The sequence below is a fragment of the Vulpes lagopus genome, chromosome 5 (assembly GCF_018345385.1).
Source record: "Vulpes lagopus strain Blue_001 chromosome 5, ASM1834538v1, whole genome shotgun sequence".
NCBI classification, from domain to species: Eukaryota; Metazoa; Chordata; class Mammalia; order Carnivora; family Canidae; genus Vulpes; species Vulpes lagopus.
In genome coordinates, this window is record NC_054828.1 from 126,661,079 (window position 1) to 126,688,182 (window position 27,104).

Consider the following 27,104-nt stretch of genomic DNA (forward strand, 5'->3'; position numbering starts at 1 on the left):
CCTGACAGAGAGAGCACGCGCGTAAGCACAAGCAGGGGGAGTGGCAGGCAGAGGGAGAGGGAGAAGCAGGCTCCCCACTGAGCAGAGAGCGGCAATGAGAGGCTTCATCCCAGGACCCTGAGATCATGATCTGAGCCAAAGACAAACACTTACCCACTGAGCCACCCAGGCGCCTTTGTCTCCCTCACCACCACCCCCCGCCCCCGAGATTTTATTTATTTATTAGAGAGAGAGAGAGAGAGCTCCAGCACAGTGAGGGGCAGAGGGAGAAGGAGACTCCCCACTAAGGAGGGAGCCCAACATGGGACTTGATCCCCGGGCCCCAGGATCATGACCTGAGTGGAAGGCAGAATGCTTAACCCACTGAGCCACCCAGGCACCCCTGATTGATTATTAATGAGATTGAATATGAACACATGGATATTTGCCTAATGTCCATTTATGTTTTTCCTCAGAATTAACCTGATATCTGTCACTACATTGATTGGGTTATTCACCATTTTCTTATTGATTTGTAGGATCTCTATTTATTTTGGATGGTACCTCTTTTTCCATTACATATATAGCAGTTCTATTTTCCTAATTTTTCGTGTATGTCTTTTTAAAAAGGATAACTTTCTAATTTCGAAATAGTTTAAGACACCTAAGAAGTTGCAAAAGCAGTACAGAGTCCTGGCATGCCCTTCACGCTGACTCCCTCAAAATCTTACATAACCACAGTGGATTGTCAAAATCAGGAAATTGCCATTGGTGCAACTCCATTAAGCACATTTTGAAGATTTTTTTTTTAAAGATTTTATTTATTTATTCATGACACACACACACACACACACAGAGGCAGAGACACAGGCAGAGGGAAAAGCAGGCTCCATGCAGGGAACTGCATGTCAAGTACAGGACTTACAACTCCATGCAAGTCCTGATGTGGGACTTGATCCTGGGTCTCTAGGATCACGCCCTGGGCCGAAGGCAGGCACTTAACTGCTGAGCCACCCAGAAATTCCCACATTTTGAAGATTATTTGGATTTCAGCAGTTTCTACTTGCGCTTCTGAGAGTGTGTGTAGACGGTTCTTGGAAATTGGTCACGTGTGTAGATTTGAGTAACCATCACCAAATCAGGATGCAGAACTGTCCATCACCACAAAGAAAGTCCCTGTGTTACTCCTTAATGGTCCAAATCACCCCCCTCCTCAACTGCTGGCAATCACCAGTCTGTCTCCATCACCATAATTTGTCACTTAGAGAATATTATATACATGGAACCATGCAATGTGCAGTCCTTGGAGATTGGCTTTTTGCACTCAGCATAAGGAGCTTGAGCTGGATCCAAGTTGCTCAATGCATGAGTAGTCTGTTCCTTTTCATTTCTGAGTTGGTATCCCATGGTACGGATGTGCCACCGTGTGTTTAACCACTCCCCTGGTGGAGGACATCCGGATTTTTCCCCCAGGTATTGGCTATTACAAATAAAGCTGTTGTGAATACTCATGTATAGATTTTTATGTGAATATAAGCTTTCATTTCTTTAGGATAAATATTCAGGGGTATAATTGCTGGCTCAGACACTAAGTGTCTGTTTAACTTTACAAGAAGCTGCCAAGCTGTTTTGTGGAGTGGTTGTGCCATTTACCTGTTCACTAGTGATGAACGCGAGTTCCAGTCACTTCACATCCTCACAAGCACTTGATATTGCCGGTAGTTTCTATGTGACCATTCTAGCAAGTGAATAGTGATGTCTCGATGGAGCTTTAGGGTTTTCCTTCCTCGCTCATGGTAATGAACTTTTCCAGTGCCCTTACTTTGAATTCACACATCCTCTCCATCGAAGTGTCTGTTTGGGTCTTTTGCTCATTTTCTACTTCAGTAGTTCTCAGCTGGGCGTAATTTTGAGCCCCCAGGGACATTTGGCAATGTCCGGTGACATTTTTGGTTGTTTGCTTACTGTTGAGTTTAGAGAATTCTTTATTATATTTTGGATACAAGTCCTTTGTCAGGCAGGTGGTTTGCAAACATTTCCTCCTGGTCTGTGGCTTGTTCATTTATCTTTTAATATCACTTATGGTGTCTTTAACCATTCAGAAGTTCATAAGTGTTCATGCGGTTAAGCTGTTAAATTTTTCCTCTTCTGGTTTCTGGTTTTGCTGTCCTGCTAAAACACCACACAAAAATACATTCTCCTGCAGACATTGATGACTTACTTTGTACCCTTAACTCTCAGGTCTGCTGAATAAGGTTGAGGTCTACTCTACTTTTTAATAGCTGAGCTCTACTTTTCTTTTTAATATGTTATTTTTAAGCAAACCTGACACCCAGTGTGGGGCTTGCACACACCACCTGAGATCCAGAGCCTTGTGCTCCACCAAATGAGCCAGCCAGGCGGCCCTGAGTTCTACTTTTTAAAATCGATTGGTTATTGTTCCAATATCCATATTGCGTAATCTACTTATCCTTTCTATACTAATTTTAGTTGATAGGGATTTTATGTTTGTTTTGTTTTGTTTTTTAAGTAAGTTATACTTAGCTCAAAGTAGAGCTTGAACTCAACACCTGGAGACCAAGAGATGCATGCTCTACCGACTAAGCCAGCCGGCCGCCCCTTTTTCTATACTAATGTTAAATGTATATCTATCCTATAAAATACAGTATTAAATTTCCATATGTATGATTTCTGAATGCTCAATTATGTGTCATTGATTAATTACCATATTCTTTTAATTTTTGTAGTTATGTAATTTACTTTTTATGTCTGCTGGGGCATGACTCTCTCATTCTCCTCCTCCTCCTCCTCCTTCTTCTTTTTTAGGCTCCACACCCAACATGGGGCTTGAATTCAAGACCCTGAGATCTAGAGCCACATGATCTGTGGCCTGACCCAGCCAGATGCCTCTATTAGTCTTTTATTCAAGTATTTCTGGACTATTCTTACACAGTTACTTGTCAGATGAATCTTAACAACTCATTTGTCAAGTTCCAAATTAAAACAGACTAGAAACAACAACTAGAATTTTTAAATTATAATCACACTGAATGTGTAGATCGTTTGGGGGAAAATATTATCTTAAGCAATGTGTCCACCCATTCATGAACCTGATATACTTCTTCAGTAAGGTTTTGTTTAACAACTACCAGTGAATTTTATCATATTTTTCTTGTAGGTTCTGCACATTTCTCCTTAGATTTAATTCTCAGTAGTGCTTTTTAGCTTTATAGCTTAGTGCTTGTTACTTCTTTGTGTTTGGTGGCCATTCCAAGTTGGGCCCACACAGAGCCCTCAGGGTAGCTGTTCTCAGGGTCTGAGATGCCCTTTCTCCTGGTCTCTTTCACAGCCCACTCATCTCATTCTAGTCTCAGGATACTGTCACTGGCTTGGTCACTCTGGCACACCCCCCGATTGTAATGTTCTGCATAGCACTTGTTAATCACTTGAATTTTTTCTTGTTTAGAAAGTAACCTTATGAGAGTAGGACCCCCCAAAAAACTGTTTTTCTTCTGCATTTCCTGCTTGGGATCCCAGTATGCAGTATGTTCTTTTTTTTTTTTTAATTTTAATTTTTATTTATTTATGATAGTCACACACACAGAGAGAGAGAGAGAGAGAGAGAGAGAGAGAGAGAGGTAGAGACACAGGCAGAGGGAGAAGCAGGCTCCATGCACTGGGAGCCCGACATGGGACTCGATCCCTGGTCTCCAGGATCATGCCCTGGGCCAAAGGCAGGCGCTAAACCGCTGCGCCACCCAGGGATCCCTTTTTTTTTTTTTTTTTAAAGATTTTATTTATTTATTCATGAGAGACACAGAGAAAGAGAGAGGCAGAGACACAGGCAGAGGGAGAAGCAGGCTCCATTCAGGGAGCCTGACGTGGGACTCGATCCCCGGTTTCCAGGATCACACCCTGGGCTGAAGGCAGCGCTAAGCCACTGAGCCACATGGGCTGCCCCCCAGTATGTTCTTGATAAATATTCATTGAATGAATGAATGACGAGAAAGAGAATCTATGATCTGGCTTCACTTCATCTTCTTTATCCAGAAGCATCTGTTGTCAATGTTTGATACATATTATTTATTACATTCAATAAGTGTCACGGTACTCCTAGATCACAGAGAGCTTTTATGAGAAGTGTTGAATTTAATCAAAAACTCTTTTGGCATCTACCAAGAAAACTGTGTGATTCTTCTCCTTAAGTCTATTTAAATGTAATTTGCTACGTTGCATCCTGGAATGATGTTAATAATAACAGCCAACTAATATGCAGAATTTACTATATACTGGGGTTGTCCTAAGCACTTTTTGTATTTACTTCTTTTAACTCCTGACAACTGCATGAGATAGGTATATAATAGTGTACATATTTTAAAAAAATGAGACAGAGGAGTTAGGTATCTTACCCAAAATCAAACAGGTGAAACTAGATTTGAGCCTTACAGTCTTGTTCTTGAATCTGTGCTATTAACCACAAAGTTAGTCTTTGTCTGTCATGGTCTTCTATTCTTTTACTACTCTCCTGGAACCGATAGGATTATTGAGATTTTGCATCGGTCACAAAAAAGAAATGCTAATATTTAAATTATGTTCTTTAGCCTCATGTAGTTTGGAATCCAAGTAGTTTCATTAGAATAAAATTCAGAATCTTTACACATTTTTCTTTGCTCTAATATAGTTTAAATGATCTGTCTCTTGTAAGGTTGATAGAATTTGCCTGTAAAAACTATCAAGGATTGGCACCTTTTTTTGTGCAGAGGGAAGTAAATTTTTGATAAACTTTTTCACTTCCTTCTACAGAGTATACATATTCAGTATTTCTATCTGCATTTCAGTTAAGGGTCATTTGAGAATAGCAGAAACTATTATAGCCAATTTAAGCATAAAAGGGTTGACTAGGGGGAGTTAATGCTCACAAAATTATAGAAAGTGCTAGAGGGGTGGGCTCTAGATGGAGCTTTCAGGAGCAATTCCCAGATGCTGTAGAACTGCCCACCTCTGCTATCATGACCAGAGGACTGGCATCAAGAGGCCAAAGCCAGCCCCAGTGCAGGGTTCAGGTCCACACTGCTTAGCCAGGAGCCTTGCCACCAGTTGGATGCTCTGTGCCTTTCCTCTTGACACCCGTGTAGCTATAAGCTGCTTTGAACTTTTTCTTTTGTTTTTTTAAATTTTTTTAATTTTTATTTATTTATGATAGTCACAGAGAGAGAGAGAGAGAGGCAGAGACATAGGCAGAGGGAGAAGCAGGCTCCATGCACCAGGAGCCTGATGTGGGATTCGATCCCGGGTCTCCAGGATCGTGCCCTGGGCCAAAGGCAAGCGCCAAACCACTGCGCCACCCAGGGATCCCGAACTTTTTCTTTTGAAATAATTTTAGATTTACAGAAAAATTGCAAAGATGTTATAGAAAGTTCCCATATACCCTTCATTTAGCCTCCCCAAATAATGACATCTAACATTTGTTAAAAGTGAAAAAAAAAAACTAACATTGATGCAAAATTATTAACCACAGATTTTATTCTGATTCTACCAGATTTCTCGTTGTCTCTGTTCCAGCATCCAATCCAGGATCCCACGTTGTGTTTAACAACTTTTTAAAATGAAATCATTAATGCCCTTATATGTCCTTTTGAATATATTTTGGCCAAATTCCACAGGTTTTAATGGGTTTGGTCTCATTTTTACATTCTTTTCCTAAGTAGTCTGAATTTTTTATTTTGATTTCCACCCTGATCTGAGTGGCTTAGAAAGTCAAAAATGTTAATTATCCATACAACTCAATTTCAATTTTATACATCTTTTCATTTCCATTCTCTTTTTATTGCATTGTGGTCAGAAAAGCAGGCATGTACTTTTTTCCTTTCTTCCACATTTTTTAAAAATTAAAAAGAGACAGAGAATAATGCAATTTTAAATTTTTTGAGGGACTGCCATGGTGTTTTCCATAGCGACTACATCACCTTACCTCCCACCAAGAGTGTATAAGGGTTCCTTTTTCTCCACATCCTCACCAACACTTGTGATTTTATGGTTTTTTAAAACAATAACCATTGTGGTTTGAGTTTACATTTCCAGCATTAACTTTTATAGGAGCATTTTTTTTAAGATTTTATTTATTTATTTGACAGAGAGAGAGAGCACACAAGCAGGGGGAGTGGCAGGCAGTGGGAGGGAGAGAAGCAGGCTCCTCGTTGAGCAGGGAACCCAACGTGGGACTTATCCCAGGACCAGGATCATGACCTGAACCAAAGGCAGATGTTTAGCTGACTGAGCCACTCAGGTGCCCCTATAGGATTATTTTAATAGGTTGACAGTATAGAATTTGGAACAAAATTGATTCTGTTATCTGTTGCCCATCACATAACCCTATATGGTGAAAAGGTTGACAATGTTTGACAAGAGACCAGCGATCCATTTGAGGTGGGATGTGAAAATACAGGAGCCGTAACTTCAGTACCTGGGCTTTGAGTCACACAGACCTAGTCTCCTGCCACATCCTGGCTGTGTAACCGAGCAAGCTGCCTCTTCATCAAGCCTTACCTCCCTGATCTATAAAACGGGGACATTGATATTTCAGTAGGATGCGAGAGGCTTCAGTGAAAGAATTTATGGCATCTAGTGCAGTACCTGGCATTTGGTAATCCTCATTAAATGGTAGCTATTATGAGGATTAGGAGTTTTGTTCTAGGGTGTTCCAAGTCTTCCCCCTCCCCATCCAAAAGCCCCACTGCATTGCCTGATGAGACCCAGGAGAGGTGTCACTATTCTTTCTCTGCTGGTGCCTGATGGGCAGGCCCAGAGAGGTTTATCTGGGCTTGGCCCATGGCTGAGGACAGCAGTGTGGGGAGATTACAGAGGTTAGAGACTGGTACTGCCAGATGGGCAGGTTCAAAACCTGCAGAATCACACTTTGGGTGGGTTAACATAACCCAAAGTGTCAAGAAAGTGTTCCAGGAAGTAGAGGGCCAGGATGCCTGCATTGCACACCCAGCATGGGCCCGATCACTCTGACTTCACTGGTCTCATCTTGTGCAAGTAGATGTCCAAGTCCTTGCAAGGCCCTCAAAGCCCATGGGTCAGCTCCCCACTTGTCTTTCTGGCCTCCAAAGGTATAGGGGGGAAGACATGACCCTGGCAATTTCTTGGCTCTCAACCCATTAGGCATGGGCAACCAACTCAAGCCCTGGGCCAAATAAGCCCAATTTCAGGCCATTTGCTGGCCATGGGTGGAAAGAGAAGCTCTGATGTCCTGCTGCATTTGGAGCTTAGGAGAATTAAGTCTGAGATTCAGAAGCACAGAATGGAAAGTGGACTCAGTGCAGAGCCAAGCAGAGCAAAATGAGAAGGGGACATAGAACTCTAGGGGTTCCAAGTGATAAGACACTTGAGCAAAAGGGTGTTTATTGATTTAGGGGCCTGAAAAGCCCAGAGTAGCTGTCCCACCCTGCCTGTCCCAACCCCCAGCACCCAGCAGTGCTGTCAGTGTGGCTGGTCACCCTCTACCTCCACCCCATCTCTGGTACCATCATTTGGCCGTGCTCATGCACTCACCCCCTGTTAATTCCCAAGCATCTTCTTACATGCAGCCCCTCTTCCTGCCTTCCTGCCCCTTCTAAGACCAGAGGGTGTGTGTGTGAGAGACCCTCCAGTTCTGTGTTAACAATTCAAGGAGAGGATCCCTGGGTGGTGCAGCGGTTTGGCGCCTGCCTTTGGCCCAGGACGCGATCCTGGAGATACGGGATCGAATCCCACGTCAGGCTCCCAGTGCATGGAGCCTGCTTCTCCCTATGCCTATGTCTCTGCCTCTCTCTCTCTCTCTGTGACTATCATAAATAAATAAAAATTTAAAAAAAAACAATTCAAGGAGAGCTAAAGAAACGGTGCAGAAAAGGTCTAAACATTACTTACTGTTAGTTAATTAAAAAAAAAAATCCTCCCGATATTTAGTTCTTTAAAATCTGAACTTTTTACTTACTTTCTCATAGAGACTGGCAATTACTTTAGGGCCTAACAACAAAAGACATGTCTCTGGAATTTAGACAATATTCCCTTAAAGACATGACATGTACACACACACACACACACACTCCTACCCTTTCTGGAGCACCCAGCTCAGGCATCATGTCTAGGAAACCGTCTCTTGTCCTCCTCTCCCCCTGCACAGGGCTCTGTCCAGCTTGGTTCTTGGATGTGGCCAGGGCTGATTTTCAGAAGCACCAAGGACAGCGGCCGTCCCAGCAGGCTGCACAGAGACCCACCCCCCCAAAGCCATGGGGGCTCTGTTTCCTCCTCCGAAAACTTATCCCTAAGACATACTCCTTGACAAATGGTTCTGGGAAAGGTGCCTCCTCATCTCCTCCTCGGAGGCCACATCAGCGGATTGAAGACCCAAGACAGTCCGGGAAGAGGGGGCATCGCTGACGGTCGGCAGGGGGCGCGCTCGGCGCCGCGTCGGTCACCGGCTCTGGGCCTCCAGGCTGGCCGCAAAAACCCTGGAGGTCGTGGAAGGGGAGGTGGGTGTGGGGGGTGGTAACTGGGTGCCTGGCACTGAGGAGGGCACTTGATGGGATGAGCACTGGGTGTTATACTCTATGTTGGCAAATTGAATTTAAATTTTAAAAATGTAAAAAAAATAAAAATGATTATCTTTTAAAAAATGACATAAAGGAGACGCTGCAGGAGGGAGCTCAGGCTTCACGTTTGCCTGAGAGCAATGACACAGTTGTTCGTTATATAGGAGACGCTGGGACACATTTTTATTGCAAAGGAGACATTTTTATTCCAACCAATGGTGATCGATACAGTCCTGCTGAACTCAAACGGAGCAGGATTTTGGACAGGAGCAGCTGTGTGACCCTTGGCAAGTTATTTATATCCTCTCCAGGCCTCAGCTTGCCTATCAGGAGAGATGGCATTTAAGTGTCCTTTGAGCTGCTGACAACTGATTTCTACCCCACCTGATGGTTCCAGAGCCAGAAGATCCCTGAGAAGTCAGTCCTACCTGTCACGGAGACAGTGGCCGGCAAGTGGCTGGTCTTCCAGAAACATCCACTGAACTGATTCCAGGTTGGAGCCGGTTACATGTTCTCAGTTCTGTTACCAAATTTTCTCAGGAGCTCTAGGGAATAATTAGGGAAATAATAATTAGGGAATAATTAGGGAAAAAAATAATTAATTTTTTTCATTAATTTTCTGGGGAAAAAATGCATTTCGAATTGTCAACAGTCACCTTTTACAAATGCATTTTTAGCTCACATTCTTTCGAGTGCTTCTTATGTGCTAGACATTATTGTGTGCCAATGGCTTGAGATGCATGATTACCCTTAATTGCATTCACTTCTCACAACAACACAACCATGCAGGAATTATGAATCCCCATGTGATGGATGAGGAATCTGAAGTGCAGTGAGATTAACTAATCTATCTGGAGCTACACAGGTGGTGGAGACCAAACTCATACCTGAGAGTCTTTGTTTGCAAGCATTACTGCCCCCATAAAGCTAGCACTTGAGAACAGACCCCATTTCTGTTTTGACATTGGCTGGGCAGCATGCATGTAGCCAGACATATTTCTGCTCTAGGAGAACAAAAACCTATGAAAAAATAGTTCTGTGCCCCTGTTTGTCTCTGGAGAGGAAAAGGCCATCCTATACCCTTCTGGCCCACTAATCATTGACTCAACAAGTGGTCACTGACGTCCAGGTACTATTCTAGGTGCTGGGAGCAAATGGTAGGGAATAATACAGAAAAAATTCCTGCCCCCAGGAGTTTACATTCTAGCAGGAGGAAAACAGAAGCCAACAATAAACTAATAAGTATATTAAATTGTATATTAGAAGGAGAAAGAGCTATGGAGAGAAAATAGAGCAAAATAAAGAGGGTCTGAAATGTAGGGTGGAGGGTTGATTTAAAATAGGCCTCCCTACAATGATGAAATGGGAAAAAGAGGGATCCGTCCATGTGGATGGATGTGAGTGATGCAGCTTTCTGAATGAGCGACACAGGTATAGTCAGTGCAAAGGCCCTGGGGTGTGCATGTGTCTGGCATGATTGGGGATGGGCAAGGACAGCAGGGAGGCTGGCAGAGGAATGAGAGGGGGTCATGGAGGTGGTCAGAAATGGCCAGATTCTGGATCTGTAACTGGAAGGCGGAACCAAGGGAACTGCTGATGTTTGAAGGTGTGTTGTGACAGAGAGAAGGAGTCAGGGATGACCCAAAGGTTTTTGGCCTGAGTAACCCGAACAGTAAAGAATCTAGGAAAAGGCTGTAGTGTTAAGAAGAGGTCAGCTGCTCTTCGTTCTGTTTCCCTGCAGCTTCTTGGCCTGAGTGACATGCTTGTGTCACCGTGCGGGAGACAAAGAATCAAGGCAGTCTGGCGGAATTAGTTTATGAGGTCCCAGGATCGGAAAGGAAGTATCTCCTTTTATGCTAATGAAGAAAAACACACGGTGTTTAAGCATTTTATTTTGAAATTCATTTTTTTTTTCCCTTTAGACCAATTTATTTTATATCCACTTAAAATATCATCCAACAAAGGACAATGAAGTTTACAGCTGGGACAGGTATACATAACTCGAGGCATTTGCAGTCCATCGTGCCCACTGAATAACAACTTTGCTGCTGAAATTTCTTAAAACTTACCAAACTACACTTGATCTTAGCCAAAAGGCCGAGAAGCGATAAAACTTACCAAACTAAAACAAAAGGCTGAATGATACAAAAGGAGGAGCATTTCGGTGTAGTCTGTTCTGTCAATTGGCTTTTTAAAAAGAGGAGACACATCCTGTTTCCCCCAGACCAGTAAATAAGCAAGAGCTACATGCAGCAGTGTGAGTATTAAGACATTTCTCAAGTCTTCTCAAATGAGTCCAAAGTGGGGATGGGATAGGGGAGAAAATTGATAGAAAAACATTGCTATAGACACCATAACAAACAATAAATTTAGATAATTTAAAATTTAAAAAAAAGGCAAGAGGCCTTTTAGACCTATGGAAGGCTTGCCTAGATAGTACAGTGTTTGCATGGGGCACCGGCTTCCCTTAGTGTCAACGTGTGGCATGACCACTGTAGGATGCGAAACCAAGACCCTGACTGTGGACGATACTATCAACGGTCCTGCAGACTTGATTCCATGTCCTGAATATTCCCTTATGGTCATTTTTTTGTGACACAGGTCCCTGCCACCTCTCCTCACTGTCTAACCTGAGACAGTTTCTCCGTCTTCTTGTTAACCGCCTGGCACCTCTCTTCTTTACTGTTGGGCACCAGGTCTGGGCACCGGTCTGGGGCGGGTGGCACCTGGAGCTCCGGCCACGGGCCCAGGCAGCCAGCACCACGAGGGGAGCAGCCAACACAGGACTCTTTCCCTGGCCCGGCCCACCACCCTGGTCCCCTGCTCGCTGCAGCTCTTGGCCTTGGGGACTGCCAATCCTTGGACACCCTGGCCACATCTGATCAACACAGCTGGGGGGCACCTGGCTGGCTCAGTTGGTGGAGGGGGTGTGTGGCTCTTGATCTTGGAGTTGTGAGTTCGGGGTGCACGTTGGGTATAGAGATTGCTTTAAAAAATAAATTTAAAAAACCCATCAAACAACAACAAATCAAAATCAGAGCTGGGTCTAGAAGGCAGCAAAAAGCCCCCTTGTGATGCCAGATTCCCCAACAAACACAGATGGCTAAAGAAAAGCTCTCCTGGACTCCACCAAGATCAAAGTGCTCCTGAGGCTGGAGAACACGCAGCTAGTAGGGAGAGACTCCCCTGCCCCGCCCCACCTCACCCCCGCAGGGCACCCCCACCCAGAGTTCTGCAACCAGAGGCACCCGGCTGACTCACCCCAGTGCTGGGTTGTAGAGATAAGACCAGGGTGCAGTTGCTGGCACTATTTAAGTCAGGAAGCGTCTGATGGCCCAGTTACCATGGCAACCAAAGTTTGCTTTGAGAATAGCTGGTGCTCAGATCTTATCTGGACAGTGAAGAGACACAGAGATGCATGTCGCCAGGACAGTCAAGGCTCCAGACGCATTCAGATAACTCTCTTCTGCAGTTGGCCACCAGAGCTGGGCATGTGAGGGCCGGGTGATGCACACTGAAGAAGGACTGGGATCTTTTTAAGATGCTGGTACAGCCTCAGTCTGCAAGAGAGGCTCCTCAGAGGACAGGGGCACGTGCCACATAAGTGCCACCAAAGCTAGTTGTGCTACTGTCGGCTGGTCTGCTAGTTGGGGTGGCTCACTGGTGGTGGAGGGCACAGCCAGGGGCCAGGACACGCGGGTGTTAGGGGAGCATGGGCTCTGCAGTGGGACCGCCCAAGGCTCTGGCACTGATGAGCTGTGTGACTGTGGGCAAGTGTCCTGGGCTCTCTGAGGGCATTTGGAAGAAGGTGCCAGCTCTTATCTGTCTGCCCTCACACCAAGCTTCCCAGCATCCCATGCCTTCAGAACTCTACTTTCCACGATGCAACTTCTACTCCTCTTTTATTTTTTTTAATTTTTTTAAAAGATTTTATTATTTATTCATGAGAATATACAGAGAGGAGAAAGAGAGGCAGAGACACAGGCAGAGGGAGAAGCAGGCTCCACACAGGGAACCCGACGTAGGACTCGATCCCGGGTCTCCAGGATCATGCTCTGGGCTGAAGGCAGCGCTAAACCACTGAGCCACCCAGGCTGCCCTCTGCTCCTCTTTTAAAACCCAGCTTTGGTGTTTTCCTTGTGATGCCTTCTCGACCACTCTTAGCGTTATTAACTCATGTTAATCCTCCTTCCTCTATATTTTGTACTTGTTATTTCCCAGGTCTCCCTTTATTTTAATTTTTTAACACTATTGTCTCTCCCACTGGTCTCCCAATTCCCTGAGGGTTGGGATTATGGATCATTTGTTTGTTTATCCCCCAGATTTATCATTTTATGTAGAATTACTCGAATATATGTGGGGTATATACTCATTCAAACGGATTGAGTTTCTTTTTTCTTTTTTCTTTTTTTTTCGGATTGAGTTTCTTTTCTGAAACTTTTAGTATACGTTTGCTTTTAGCTTAAGGAATCAAAGCATAATTGGATATGTATTCAAATAACTTGAAATGGACTCAAATAACTCTTAATACATCCCTAGTGTTGATGCTTACAAAAACTGGAAATAGATTTTCCCCTTTGTGTGTGAATAAGAGAAAAAAATGAGGGGAATGGAATTGCTTTCAACATTTCACCTGTAAGAAATATATTTCTACATAGTATATTTCTACGTAGTAGTAGAAATATAAGGATGGCTTGCAGATCTAGTTTCTGGTTCAAACAAAAGAAGGAATTTAAAAATTGAGAAGGCTGGGGTGCCTGAGTGGCTCAGTAGGTTGAGTGTCTGCCTTTGGTTCAGGTCATGATCCCAGGTCCAGGGATCAAGCCCCAGGTTGGGCTCCCTGCTCAGCGGGGAGTCTGCTTCTCCCTCTCCCTCTCTCACTCCCTCGCTTGTGCTCTCTCACTCTCTGTCAAGTAAATAAATAACATCTTTTTTTAAATAGTTGAGACGGTTGATTTGTCTACAAGAATCTTTTACTTTGTATTTCATAGTTCAACAAGCTCACCCAAGGCCTTGGGTGAGAATGCGCTGTTAGGTACAAAGGCAGAAATAAGTTACTAAAAATCTTAGGTGGTTAATATTAACTTCCTTTGCTCGCAGGAATAAGCTATATCATCTGGAACGACTGGGTGAAACTCAGAGGACTTTCAACTAACCTGGGAATTGGCACCATTTCTGGGAAGGGCCAGATGGTAAATATTTTAGGCTTTGCAGGACAAAGGGCTTCTGAGGCAACTACTCAACCTTCAGAATGATGTAAAACCAGAGGAGGGCTGCACATGAACAAATGAGGGCATGGCTGTGTCCAATAAAATTTTATTTACAAAAACAGGTGGACGCTGTTTTGGGCTTGCTGGCTGTAGGTTGCCGACCCCTGAACAAAACAGCCCGTCGTCAGGTCTACCTGTCTCTTCTCTTAAACACATCAAGCACAGATGAGCAGAGGCCATGTTGACCAAGCTGTAAGGTTATTATGGGGTGCAGTTGTTTTTTTAAGATTTTATTTATTTATTCATGAGAGACACAGAGAGAGGCAGAGTCATAGGCAGAGGGAGAAGCAGGTTCCCTGTGGGGAGCCCAATGGAAGACTTGATCCCAGGATCCCGGGATCCTAACCTGAGCCGAAGGCAGATGCTCAACCCCTGAGCCACCCAGGTGCAGTTTTAAGACAGAGAATCCAGTAAGTGAAAACAACTAAACCTCTCAAGTCTGAATGGTGGTTTCTGATCCAGAACGATGGCTGGCCTCTTATCCTGGGTAGAGCCCCGCTCCTGCTCTCACAGACCCTTTCCTTACCATCCGCCCCACTGTCTTCAAGATCCGAGGTCTGCTGAGCCCAGAAGGGAGGCTGCTGGCTGTGCTGATGTATGGGAGTGTTGGGACAGCACCGAACTATGCAGAGAAAGCCCCGTGCTGCCCCAACCAGAAGTGCTAACTTTTAATCAATGTGGGGAAATAAAATTTGCTTTCTTTATTACTCAGGGATTTTACGCGGCTTGGTGTATTAGCCAGGGTTCTCTAGAGAGCAGAACCAGTAGGATATGCAGAATGCGGTATATGTAAGAGGAGGCTTACTACGGGGACTGGCTCACACGGTCGTAGGGGCTCAGAAGTCCCACAATCTTCCATCTGCAAACTGGAGACCCCGGAAAGTTGGTTGCATAACTCAGTCTGCACCCGAAGGCCTCAGAACGAGGAGCATCGATGTCCAAGGGCGGGAGGAGATGGGGGTCCCAATGCTAATGTCTTCTGGAAACACTCTCCCAGATGTTCCCAGAAATACTGTTCTACAAGCTATCTGTGCGTCCCCTAGCTCAGTGAAGTTGACGCCTAAAATTGACCGTCACAAGTACTATTAAAGTAACTTTTATCAGAAGAAGATTATGGTCAAAGTTTAAAGAACTTCGTTTTGAGGAATGTATTTAAGACAAACCCTCTTACAAAACCTATTTATGATTAACAACCTCAATGAGATAGACTAGGGTGGTCTTCGGAAACTACCAATCCTACTCTACTCCTCTCCAGAGGCCTATGCACAGCTCACAGAGTCAATGTCCAATTTTTCACCATGGGGTGCTGTGGGGCTAGGTTATGCCACAGCAAGAAGCAACCCCCAGCAGAACCGGCTTTTGGCAGCAAATATTTATATTTATTTATATATTTTTAAGATTTTATTTATTTATTCATGAGAGACACACAGAGAGAGGCAGAGGGAGAAGCAGGCTCCATGCAGGGAGCCCGATGTGGGGATGTGGGCCGATGCAGAGGGGAGAGCATGGCTGAATTGTAGCCTCTACTTGCTCCTTGGTCAGGCACTTTTGTTCAGTAAATCACCTGTAGAACCCTACATGTGGGGCAACGGACTCATTAGGTGAAAGTCCCACAACCCAAGAATACCCTCAGTCCTGAACAAAGAGAAATGGTCAGTCACCTTACCGACATGGGTAGCCCTAGGTACCAGGTTGGTAGCTCCTTAGAGCTCAGTTGTGCAATATTTGGGTATAGCTAAGATAATGAAAAGACCATGAGGACCAGACAGACTTGGGTTTGAGTCCCACCTTTGCTACTTACTGGCTTCAAGACCTTAGGCAAGTCTGCTGCTCCTCTGAGCCTCAGCTTTGCCATCCATAAAACGTAGAAAGGTGGTATCTACCTTATGAGGTTTCTGAAGGGCTCCTTTAAGGAGCCAACATCTCTAAAGGGACCAGAAAGTGCCAGGTGTCCTCCCTGGGTGGTGGTTGATTGCATTCCACAGGACAGGTGGTCCTTCCCGGCAGGAGGACCTGTACAAACAATTCCCAGGCATCCATCCGTATGAGCAGGCTGAGACTCAAGGCCGCTAAACAAGTTAAAACACTATGAACGAAAGGGCCAACAAACTTAATATTTAACCTGACCTTTAATAGGAGTCCTCTGTTCCTTTAGCTGATCAATTCACTGGGGAATTCTCAGGTCTTCCAGAAGAAGTTGGAATGTAGTAAGCATCTCCCCAGCTCTCTGGGACCATGCACTGGTTCTGTGCAAAAGCTACCAGAACAGGGTGGTCTCACGTTGCAGAGTTGCCCTTCATGGTGGGGGTGTTCGAGCTTAAAGTTGGATGTTTTGTGTTTGATGCGTGGTCTTTTTTTTAATATTTTGTTTATTTATTCATGAGAGACAGAGAGAGACACACACACACACAGAGAGGTAGAAATGCAGACCGAGAGAAACAGGCTCCCTACTGGGAGCCCAATGTGGGACTCGATCCCAAGACCCCGAGATCACAACCTGAGCCCAAGGCAGACGCTCAACCACTGAGCCCCCCAGGAGCCCATGATGCATGCTCTTTGGTCAGTGGTATCGCAAAGGTTAACTTCCATAATCAAAACGTGTTAAGGCCATGTTCACCCTGGCTTCATTGCCCCCTCCTCCTGCCACTGCCCTCTCCCTCCTCCCTTCTCCCCTCCTGCTACACAACTTTCACAGGATGAAACAGAACTCTCACAAAGCCTAGAGTCTAAGTAAGCTTTGAGCGGCCTCTAGGTCTCCAACTCCAAGTTGTGTGTGTGGGACAGTGAGTCAGGCTCTGGCTGTCTGTGCAGTGGACCTACAAGGGAGAAGGGAACAGGTCCCCTGAGACCAGCAAGCACGGATGCTGTACTGGACAGTCGTGCTGCTCGCCCTGTCCACAGCCCCGGCCACACGGGCTACGGCACCATAGCTCACTGGGCCCGGTGTGGGCGCCTGAACCTAGCATAGCCCAACTCCAGATGGCCTGCTTCCTGCCCCTTGTGAACACCCCACAACCAGAGCTCCCCTCTCCAGGTAAAACCTCACCAGGAAGTGTCTTTTTTGCACAGCAGCAGAGCTCTGCAGCAGTGATCCCATCCTTTTTCCTTACCCGTGAGCTGGGTGAGGTAAAGGATGATGCACTGTCCGTATGAAGACCTTCCATCAATCTTCTGGTTTGTACCTCTACTTCTTGCTCCCACCTTCATTCATACCTGCTGCCCAAGTCCCCGAGCCTCGCTGTTGGAAGACTGACTCCTATCTCCTCTTCAGCCTCTGACATCACGGGCTGCAATTTCTCTTCCTGTTTCATCTGGACACCCTCTTCTCATGATGAAAATGTGCCAACTCTGGGGATTTAAAGATTTCTTATTTCCAACTAAATATTGCAAAAGAGTTCTGTAATTCATTGATTATCCTTAATGAATAGCATCAACTCTTCCTTACATTTCTCTCCACCCGCTCAGCGGTGAAGCCGTGAAACCAAATGCAAAAGCGTGGACACTCTGCAAGAAGACAATAGTAATTCTATGACATCGCTGCCATCCGAAGGTATCAGCAATAATTGATAGCATCGTGGCTCTCTCAAGTTACTGATTCAGCATTAAAAATAGAAACATGGCTTGCCTGTGTTTCAAATGCTGTTTCATTTTTCACCTGAATATAAATATGATCTTTCTGTATATTCATAATAACCAGAACCTGCACAGTGTATCTCTCCTCACACAATCCCTGGCGATGTGTCAGGAATGGTGGACGATTATAGAGGTCCTGAGCAGAGATAGTAGATCTGGAGAGTCCCTGAAGTAGGGCACTCCAGTAGGGCTTAAAAAAGGGGGTGGAAAAAAAAGGGGGGGTGGTCCTTGGGTTGTGGGAAGTAGAGTACCTGCTTCATCTCCAGATGTCAGGCTAGTCCTGTTGCCAAGGAAAACATCACTCAGGACACATGTCCTGCTGAAAGTATCAACAACTACAATTCTCTCCCAAAGTTTAATTTGCTCACTGCAAGGAAGTTATTACTTTCCAGGAGTTAAGCAGACGGCTCCCCAGCTGGATCTCATCCTCCATCCCCCTCACAGCTACCACCAGGGTCACTGCATAAAGAAGTCCTTTCGCTGGAGAGGTGTGGTTGCCAAGATGCCTCCATAAGAGGGATTAGGCCTCATTTCCTATGTCCCAATATTCCTGGGATTTTGTTAACCCCTTGGGACAGAGAGAGTCTTGTTTATTTCTAGAGATGATCTTAGGAGGCATTAGTCATGTGGAAAAACTTAGGTTGTTTGCTTACTATGGGAAACTACTAATAAAATCAATCTGGGTTTTTAGCATATTTGTTGGAAGCCAGGTCTCCAAAGCTGGATTCTTAAATGGATTCTCAGAGTGGCAAGAACAGTCTTTGGCTTTACTGTCATTGGAGCCAAGCAAGCTAGACAAGTCTGGGGAAAAAGATTGGGATCTAGAGCAGTCAGAAACATCAATTGCCCTGGGAGGTGAACACAGGGAGCTCTGAATATAGTTAAACTGAGTCACATGACTAGACTCTACTTGGGCAGAAGTAAAGCATGTTTTCCTTTAAATGATTAAACTTAGTTGAACTTAGTTCAAGAAAAACGTCTTTTCCCACTGAATGTTTCTCTTTCCAGGCTTAAAGAGTTTCAAGATGAGATTTGTTTTTTTAAACAGAAAACTTCTATCAATAGCTTCCAAATTAGACACATCTGTAGACTTACAGCACCCAGATGACTTCAGATAATGTATTTGGCCCATCTCCTACATCTGGATGGTTAAGGCTGTATGTCAAAAAAAGAAGAAAAAAGGTGGTGGTGGGGGGGAATGTTAGAAAGATTTCCTTGGTCTGTTGATAATAAAATAAATGAAAATGAACTTGAGTCCCATGTTTATTCCATCTTCTCTGGCATAAAGCTTTTAATCCCTACTCGTGGAGCGATAAAACAGTAACATTTCAAGTCCATGGTTGGAAAAGGTTAGCCAACATTTCACCTCACCAACTGTTCTGCAACTCGGTCAAGATTCTGCTTGACGCCAAGTCGAGATGGGTGAGTGAGACTCACGATGTTGGCATTTGTCTTACTTTGGAACCAGAGTTGTGTTTTTAAGTAAGTGGAAAAGAGGAAGAAATCAAGTCTAAACAATACAGGCAAGACCAACAATAACATCGCTGGGTTTGAAGCAGACTGTTTCTAGGAGCCTTCTGCCCTTATTTTGGGGTTAGTTCGTTTAAAATAATAAACATTTTTCTTTTCTTTACTAGCCAATGACCAAAATCTAGAATTATGATTAGTATCTATCGGTCTTTCCTTTGCTTTTTTTCCTGGGTGGGGGGATGCATTCTCTGTTCCCTCTTTTATAATTTTTCTTTCCTAACAGTGGTTGCTTTTTACTATGAGGGTTTTGGAGAAGGCTCAAGGCTGGGGCGCTGGTCTCGGATGGGGCAGGAGCATGGACGGAACACGAGGGCCACCCTGCCTGCTGCTCGCCAGCCAGCCCATAGACTGGAGGGACTGTCCCCCGGGGGGGGGGGGCCTTCCCTCCTCCAGCAGAGGGAGAGGGTGGCAATTTGAGGCCTAAGGGCCACTAGGGTACGAAATCCCACACATTATCTTACTCAATCCTCAGGCGCTGGCTCCATCTGAGGAATGGGACGCTTGGCGAGGCGATGTGGCCCACCACCCACCCAGGTCTGGTGGAGCAAGGCTGTGATGTCACCTCTCTACTCTCATCACGTCCTCACGCTGTGTTTTCCATAAATGAACCAAAAGCCCGGCTGAGTTTGTCCCAAGGCCTGTCGGCCCGGGGCTTCCAGTCCCGGGCAGCAGGGACCTGGCTGACCTGAGGGTGGTGGAGCCAGAGCCTGGCAGGTGGACCTGCAAGGGGGTTCCCACCCCAGGCGGGGAGGAGGAGAGCGGGAAGGAGAGTGAGGAGGAGGGGGCACTCCGCCCTGGTGTCCCCGACCCCCCACCCCAGGGCCCCTCACCGCACCGGGCTCCAGCTCCCAGCACAACCGCGCACAGGCCCGGCGTGCCCTGCCTCCCGGCCTCCCCTGGCCCTGGCCCTCGCCGGGGTCTGGATCCCTCACCCCCGACCCGGATCCGCGCCATCCCTCCAAGCCCGGGTCTGCACCCCATTTCCCGGCGGCTCCTCTCTCCTGTGCCCTCGCTCTCTGCGCCCTACACTACCCCTCCAGGGTCTGCACCAAAACCCCGGCTGCGCCCCCTTCCGTGTCTCCGCCCCGGATCCCATCCCAGCTCGACCCCTTACCCTCCAGGCCCGGAGCCGCACCCCTGCATCTCATTAGCGGCCACCCCCCCCCCCCCCCCCCCCCCCCCCCCGTCCCGCTAAACCCAGATCTGCATCCCCATCCCCTGGTCGCCCGCCCATCCCTCTAGCGACTTCACTTCCACGCCCTCAACCCCTTGCGGTGCCCCCTCCCGCGTCCCCGTCCCAGATCCCGTCCCCCCCATCCCGTCGCCCCCCGCCCCCATCCTCGGCAGGACCGCACCCCCTCCCGCCTCCTGGTCCCGCCCCGCCCCCATCCCCGCCCCGGCCGCGCCCCCTCCCGCATCCCCGCCCCCCATCCCGTCCCCCACCCCGCCCCCCATCCCCGCCCTGACCGCATCCCCGCCCCCCATCCCGTCCCCCCCGCCCCCCATCCCCGGCCCGGCCGCGCCCCCTCCCGCCTCCCCGCCCCGGCCGCGCTCCCGCCCCGGGGCCGCGCTCGGGCGGCGAGACCGGCTGCTGGGCGGGCGGCGGGGGCGCCATGGGCAGCGGCAGCAGCCGGAGCGGCCGGGCCCTGAGGCGGCTGCGCGGCCCCGACAGTCGGCGGGCGGGACCCGGCGGGGCGGCCCCGGAGGGCGGGACGCGGCCTCTGGCCTCGGCGACGGCGGCGGCCGCCCGGGAGGAGGCCCGGGAGGCGGAGGCGGAGGCGGAGGCGGCTGAGCGCGCGGCGGACCCCGGCCCCGGCCCCGGCCCCGGCCCCGGCCCCGGCCCCGGCTCCGGCCCCGCGGCGCCCCCCGACGGCGGGGACGAGACCCTGCGCCTGCTGGACCAGCTGCTGGCCGAGTCGGCGGCCTGGGGCCCGGGGGAGCTGGCCCCGCGGGGCCCGGAGCCGCCCCGACCCGCAGCCGGCGCCCGGAGCCCGGTGAGTGTGGGAAAGCGGCGCTGTTGGGGCCGCGCCTGCCCCCGCCCCAGCCCCAGCCCCAGCCCCAGGTCCCAGCCCCTGCCCCAGCCCCTGCCCCAGCCCCAGGTCCCAGCCCCCAGCCCCTGCTCCCTGACCCCAGCCCCAGCCCCCAGCCCCAGCCCCAGCCCCAGCCCCCTGCCCCAGCTCCCTGACCCCAGCCCCAGCCCCCAGCCCCAGGTCCCAGCCCCCAGCCCCCAGCCCCCAGCCCCTGCCCCAGCCCCAGGTCCCAGCCCCCAGCCCCTGCTCCCTGCCCCCGCCCCCAGCCCCAGCCCCAGCCCCCAGCCCCCAGCCCCCAGCCCCTGCCCCAGCCCCAGGTCCCAGACCCCAGCCCCTGCTCCCTGACCCCAGCCCCAGCCCCCAGCCCCGGGTCCCAGCCCCCAGCCCCTGCTCCCTGACCCCAGCCCCAGCCCCCAGCCCCAGGTCCCAGCCCCCAGCCCCCAGCCCCTGCCCCAGCCCCAGGTCCCAGCCCCCAGCCCCCAGCCCCTGCCCCAGCCCCAGGTCCCAGCCCCCAGCCCCCAGCCCCCAGCCCCTGCCCCAGCCCCAGGTCCCAGCCCCCAGCCCCTGCTCCCTGACCCCAGCCCCAGCTCCCAGCCCCAGGTCCCAGCCCCCTGCCCCAGCCCCAGGTCCCAGGTCCCAGCCCCCAGCCCCTGCCCCAGGTCCCAGGTCCCAGCCTCAGCCCCAGCCTTGCGCTCCCTCCCCCCTCCCCCTCCCCCCTCCCCCCGCCCCCAGCCTCCCCTCTGTCCCCAGTGTCACCCACCGCCTCTGTGCCTCCGAATCCTCCAATCCTCCGAGCTCTGCGGCCCGCGCGGCCTCTCCTTCCCTAACCCCGCCCCGGATCCCCCCCACCCCCCCTCCCCGGCTGCGGCTTCTGGGTGCGGGTCTCCCTGCGTCCAGTGTGGGGTGCGGGTGCTGGGAGCAGCCTGCAAGAGCAGGGACGCGCATCCCTTGGCAGAAACGCGTCCCCCGGGCTGTCTTCTGGCCGGAGCTCCGCCTCCCCCTCCCCTTAGAACCGCGCGGCTCTGGAAGCACAGCGCGGGCCCCTCCGGCCGCGGGGCGCGGGCGGGGCGCCGCTGGGCGTCCTCTCCAGCGAGGCTGCTAAGTGGTGGCACCGGGAGCCACGCAGCGGATCACAGATGAGATGCCCTGCGTGTCACACATCGAGAGCCTTGCCTGGCTAGTCAGGCCGTTCACATGCTACCGGCTATTTTTAAGATGCTGTGGAATCTGGTTTTGGCCTCGGGATCCTCTCTTCCAGAACACTTGTAATAACAGCCCCGTTGTTCTACAAAAACAATAAAAACGAGCCCTCCGCTTTGGCAACAGTCTTCACTCGGCGGAGCAGCAGGAACAAGATCTCTACCCTCGGCTCCTGGGCTTCAGGACGGTGCCAAAGGCGGCACCCGCTTCCCTGCAGCCCCGCAGGCTTTGCTTACCTGCCGGACCGGGAGGCGTCTTCTGGGGCAGCCACGGAGCAGAGAATCCTGCAGAGCCACTATGCCCTCCCGCCCCCGCCCCCCTTGTCCCCCACTACCCTCCCGAACTGAGCAGCAGCAAGCAGGGCTAAATTCGTTCACGGGATTCCTTCGAGACTACGTCACCATTCGGTTATATAACACTAGAAATGGATAAACAGTAGAGAAATTTGGGGGAAATTCTGAGCTTGGAAGCGATCGTCTAGTGTCCAAGTTTCAAGCGCCTTGGAAACTTTAGAAATGAAAACGAGAAGAAAAGAAAAAAATGGATTTCCCCCTGATATACTGAGCATCAGTGGCTCCCCGGGTGCAGGGCTGCCGGACTCCCTCTTTCCGCTATGTCTGTGTGCCCGGCACCCCTCTAGGCGCTAAAGCGAACACAGATGGCCCCGATCCTTGCCCAGAAGAGAGCCACAGTCTCTTGGGTGGGTGTGGGGAGACCCGCAGACAAAAGGCAGAGCACAGTGTGGTGAGAGGTGCACCTGCATAGTGAGTCCAAGGGGGAGTGACGGATCCCCTGGCGAAGTCAGGGTGGACTCCTAAAGGACAGCACTTGACCGGAATCTGGAAGGATCTATGGCCTCGGGCAGGCAAATGAGCAGAGATGAACATTTGTGCAGAGATAATCCCGGGTGCCTGTGCGTGTGTGTGTCAAAGGTGATGGGGTGGAGCCTGCGGTGCACAGGCTGTGGGTGGGGGGTGAAGAGGCCCTGGAGGGCACGCGTCATGCCACCCTAGGTCGTGCAAGGGGTTCCCCACATTAAGGAGTTCGGACCTCCCCATAAGAGCTGTGGCTATCCCTGAAGGGCTAGGGGGAGCGGTGCTTTGTGTTCTAGGAAGCTGACACCCGGGGCTGTGGGGGGATGGACGGGGCCAAGCCTGAGGCCAGCGTGGCCAGCTGGGGGCTGCCCCGGTGGTCTGTGTGAGCAGGCCCCGGGAGAAGCAGGACAGTCGGAGGGCCGAGGAGATGGAGATAGGAGGGAAAATCGGCCAGCGGAGGCTGATCGTACGGATGTGATTGTAGGTATCCTCTGTGCCATAAATATTTCTTGAGTGAATCCTAGCATCTTAGATTATTAGGTCTGTAAAAAAGCTCCTGGAGTCCAATTATTTCCGGGTGTGGGGAGACAAAGCGAGAAGGTCAGGGCTCCTAATTTCTTGATTGTAAAGGTCGCGGAAGGTTAACTGCCTGTATATTCAAGTGTGAGATGTAGGCTTTTTGCTAGATTACGTCCTTTGATAGATTGTCTCGGCAATTGTACCTCTTACAAGACTGAGTTAACAAGACGTCACTGAGCTAGGGAAAACTTGGTGTTTAGATGGATCAATATTGATCCAACATTTAATGTGCACTTGGGCCTCAAACATGCATTAACTCTTTTCATCTTTAATATTATTATCGCCCATTTTGACAGATGGGAAGGACAGAACACAGAGAGGTTAAGGCACAGAGAGGTCAAGAACTTCGCTAGAGCCACACAGTTATGGCGGAGCAGAGGTCAGCCTCCGGATGGCCAGGCGCCTATACCCTTCTTATCAAAGTGGCCCCGACAGCTGAGACACTTGCTACTGGCTCTCTGCCTTGGTCCACGGTCTTACCCCTGTCGCGTTTTAACCATTGTCGGTCCACAATGCAGCCAAGCAAGCTTCTCTGAGTCCCCCGGCCTCGTGGACGCCTCTCCGAGCTGCCCTCGGAGGGTAGACTCACATAACCATGCCCGCTAACTCTGTGTTTATTTATTTATTTTTAAGAAATAAGCATTGCTTGTTTATTTATTTATTTATTATTTATTTATTTTATTTATGATAGTCACACAGAGAGAGAGAGAGAGAGGCAGAGACACAGGCAGAGGGAGAAGCAGGCTCCATGCACCGGGAGCCCGACGTGGGACTCGATCCCGGGTCTCCAGGATGGTGCCCGGGGCCAAAGGCAGGCGCTAAACTGCTGCGCCACCCAGGGATCCCTAACTCTGTGTTTAAAGGAAGAGCAGGGCCCTCCGAGATCGGGCCTGGGAGATGCTCTTTCCTGGCCCGAAGAATCATCTCTTCAGCCAATGGGTTTCGTGGCAATTATTTTAGTTAATTGAGTGCTCATTTTTTGTCTTTATTTATATTTATTTATTTCGTAACGACTGGTTGTTTTCCTGACACGGTTAAGGGTGCTGGATCAGAGTGAGGTATTGCCGCATCCTAAAACTGGAATTTTGCAAATTAAGTCTTAAGAAGTTTGTTTGTTTATTTATTTATTTATTTATTTATTTATTTATTTATTAAGACAGGGAGAGCTGGAGGGTGTGGCGTGGGAAGGGGCAGAGAGAGAGAGAACCTTAAACTCGCTCCACGCCCAGAGACTGACGCGGGGCTCTATCTCATGACCTTGAGATCATGACCTGAGCAGAAACCAAGAGTCAGACACTTAACTGACTGAGCTACCCAGGCACCCCTTTTAAGAGGTGTTTAAAGCAATCGTATACATCTCTATATAGGATCGATCGATCAATCGATCTATCTAGGTGTATGTGAGAAATGTATATCTACATGTATGTAGGGGCTACTTCAGCGGCCCCAGTGACATTGTGTTGCTATCACTGAAATTATAATATTCTGTTTTGAATTTTTATACTTAAACTATCTCATAAATGGCTTTTTATATTGCTGCATGATATTCATAATTATTTTAATAAGTGCAAAATATCCATCAAATTCACGTACTTCAGTTCTCTAAACCGTGTCCTCTTGCTGTCCTGGATTAATTCCCAACCCTGTGCCCGTGCGGTGTGAGGTGTGAGGAGAATTCCTTTCCTAAAGTCAGTGGAACTTGAAAGTCAACAGCATTTTAGTGGGATATTGAAACTGAAAACTATTTAGGATGGGAAAATCATGTGAGAAAAGCTAATGGTTTGGGTTTGGGTTTTATTGAGTTATTTAATCAAATTATAGTTTTTCAAAAAATGTAGCAGTACCTCTGCCACTTAGTGCTCTATTAATTGAGAAAATGTACTGTCTATTGAGCCATGCATTCAGCGTATATTTTAAAATATATTTTTTAAAGACTTTATTTGAGAGAGAGAGAGCACAAGTGGGGTGAAGGGCAGAAGAAGAAGCAGGCTCCCCGCTGAGCAGAGAGCTCGATGCAGGACTCATCCCAGGACCCCAGGATCATGACCTGAGCCAAAGGCAGGAGCTTAACCTACTGAGCCACCCAGGCGCCCCCATTCAGGTATATTTTAGAGTGTCCGCACGCGTCAGGTACAGTTCTCGGTGCTGGTTATACGTCAGTGAACCAGGTAGACAAAACCTCTGCCACCATTCTGATTGTATAAAGTCCAACAGTGAACAAACTAAAGTATAAAGATCAATAAAGCAGGGCCACCTGGATGGTTAAGTGTCCGACTCTTGATTTCCAGTCAGGTCATGGTCTCAGGGTCGTGAGATCGAGCCCCTCATCGGGCTCCCCGCTCAGCTTGGAGTCTGCTCGGGATTCTCTCCCTCCCTCTCCTGCTGCCCCTCCCTCACCACTCTCTCTCTCTCAAATAAAAAAATACCTTAAAAAAATAAGTCAGCAGGGGCTGGGGAGAACAGGAGTGCATCTAGATTGTCATTTTTAATAGAGAAAGTGTCACTGAGGAGGTGGCACTTGGCAAAGCCGCGAAGGAAGCGAGGGCTGCAGTGCTTCTGTGGGAGCCGGTGCTGCAAGCCGAGGGGTCCTCCAGTCAGCGGTCCCGGGGCGGGGGGTACCTGGAGGGTCTGCTCAAAGAGCAGTGGGTCGGGCAGGGTGGCTGGAGTGGAGAGGGCGCGGTCAGGGTAGTGGGAGACAGGGTGGTGGCCCGGATGGTGGCCCGCGTTTGAGCAGAGCTCAGTGGTCCTTTGGCCACCGTTAGGTTAGGCCTTTGCCTTTTACTTTGAAGGAGGTGGGAAGCACTGGAGGGTTTTGAACAGAGGACGACCCGATTTGTGCTGAGGCTCACCCTCGGTGGCCGCCGTGCTGGAGACCCAGCGGGAGGGGCGGCAGGGCCACAGCTGGGATCCCTGAGCACGGAGGGTGGTGTGAGCGAGGGGACCCTGGCTGGCCTATGGACGCAGACCAGAGACAGAGGCAACCAGGTCCCCAGGGGACTGGCTGCAGGATTGTGAGACCGAAAGGGCTCAAGGACGACCCCAGAGTTTTCGGCCTGGGCAGCGGGGAGGATGTCCTTGCTATTGGTTAGCTGATGTGGAAACGTGGGGTGTTCAGGAGGAATGTGGTTTCCAGTGTGTCTATTAGACACCCACACAGAGAGGCAAGCGAAGAGGCCTTTGCAGGAGGCTGGCGCTCAGGGGAGAGGGTGGGTTTGGGGCTGCGAGTGTGGGAGCTGGAGGTCCGCGCAGAGCCCCGCTAGCAGCCACAGCAGCCAACACCCGCCTGTGTGCGGGCCCTGGGCTGGGCGCGGGTGGGTGTGTGCGGTGGGTGTGCAGGTGGGTGTGTGCGGGTGGGTGTGCGGGTGGGTGTGCGTGGGTGGGTGTGCGCGGTGGGTGTGCGCGGGTGGGTGTGCGCGGGTGGGTGTGCGGGGGGGTGTGCGCGGGTGGGTGTGCGGGTGGGTGTGCGCGGGTGGGTGTGCGCGGTGGGTG

At 49.4% G+C, this 27,104-nt stretch overlaps 1 protein-coding gene, 1 long non-coding RNA gene and 1 pseudogene across 4 annotated transcripts in view; 1 reads left to right on the plus strand and 2 right to left on the minus strand.

Annotated features, from left to right (window-relative positions):
* Window positions 1–8,738: 8,738 nt before the first annotated feature.
* LOC121490772 lies at window positions 8,739–20,133 on the minus strand. 3 transcript variants are annotated; one of them, XR_005987769.1, is made up of 6 exons: window positions 19,924–20,133; window positions 18,557–18,616; window positions 17,274–17,332; window positions 17,042–17,176; window positions 8,987–9,103; window positions 8,739–8,881 (listed from the first exon to the last, which is right to left on the minus strand). It is a non-coding gene; the product is annotated as an uncharacterized LOC121490772 (long non-coding RNA). The 3 variants fall into 3 exon arrangements; XR_005987768.1 differs by lacking the exon at window positions 19,924–20,133 and adding an exon at window positions 19,453–19,590; XR_005987770.1 differs by lacking the exons at window positions 18,557–18,616; window positions 19,924–20,133 and adding an exon at window positions 19,453–19,554.
* On the minus strand, window positions 10,491–10,667 carry LOC121492311 (annotated as a pseudogene).
* Window positions 20,134–20,576: 443 nt separating the features above from the next.
* CYS1 (cystin 1) overlaps window positions 20,577–27,104 on the plus strand; it is a 21,684-nt gene continuing 15,156 nt past the window's right edge. Inside the window, exon 1 of the mRNA XM_041754758.1 lies at window positions 20,577–20,985. Coding sequence (XP_041610692.1) covers window positions 20,605–20,985 — 381 coding nt within the window. The 5' untranslated portion in view covers window positions 20,577–20,604. The remainder of the gene's footprint in view (window positions 20,986–27,104) is intronic.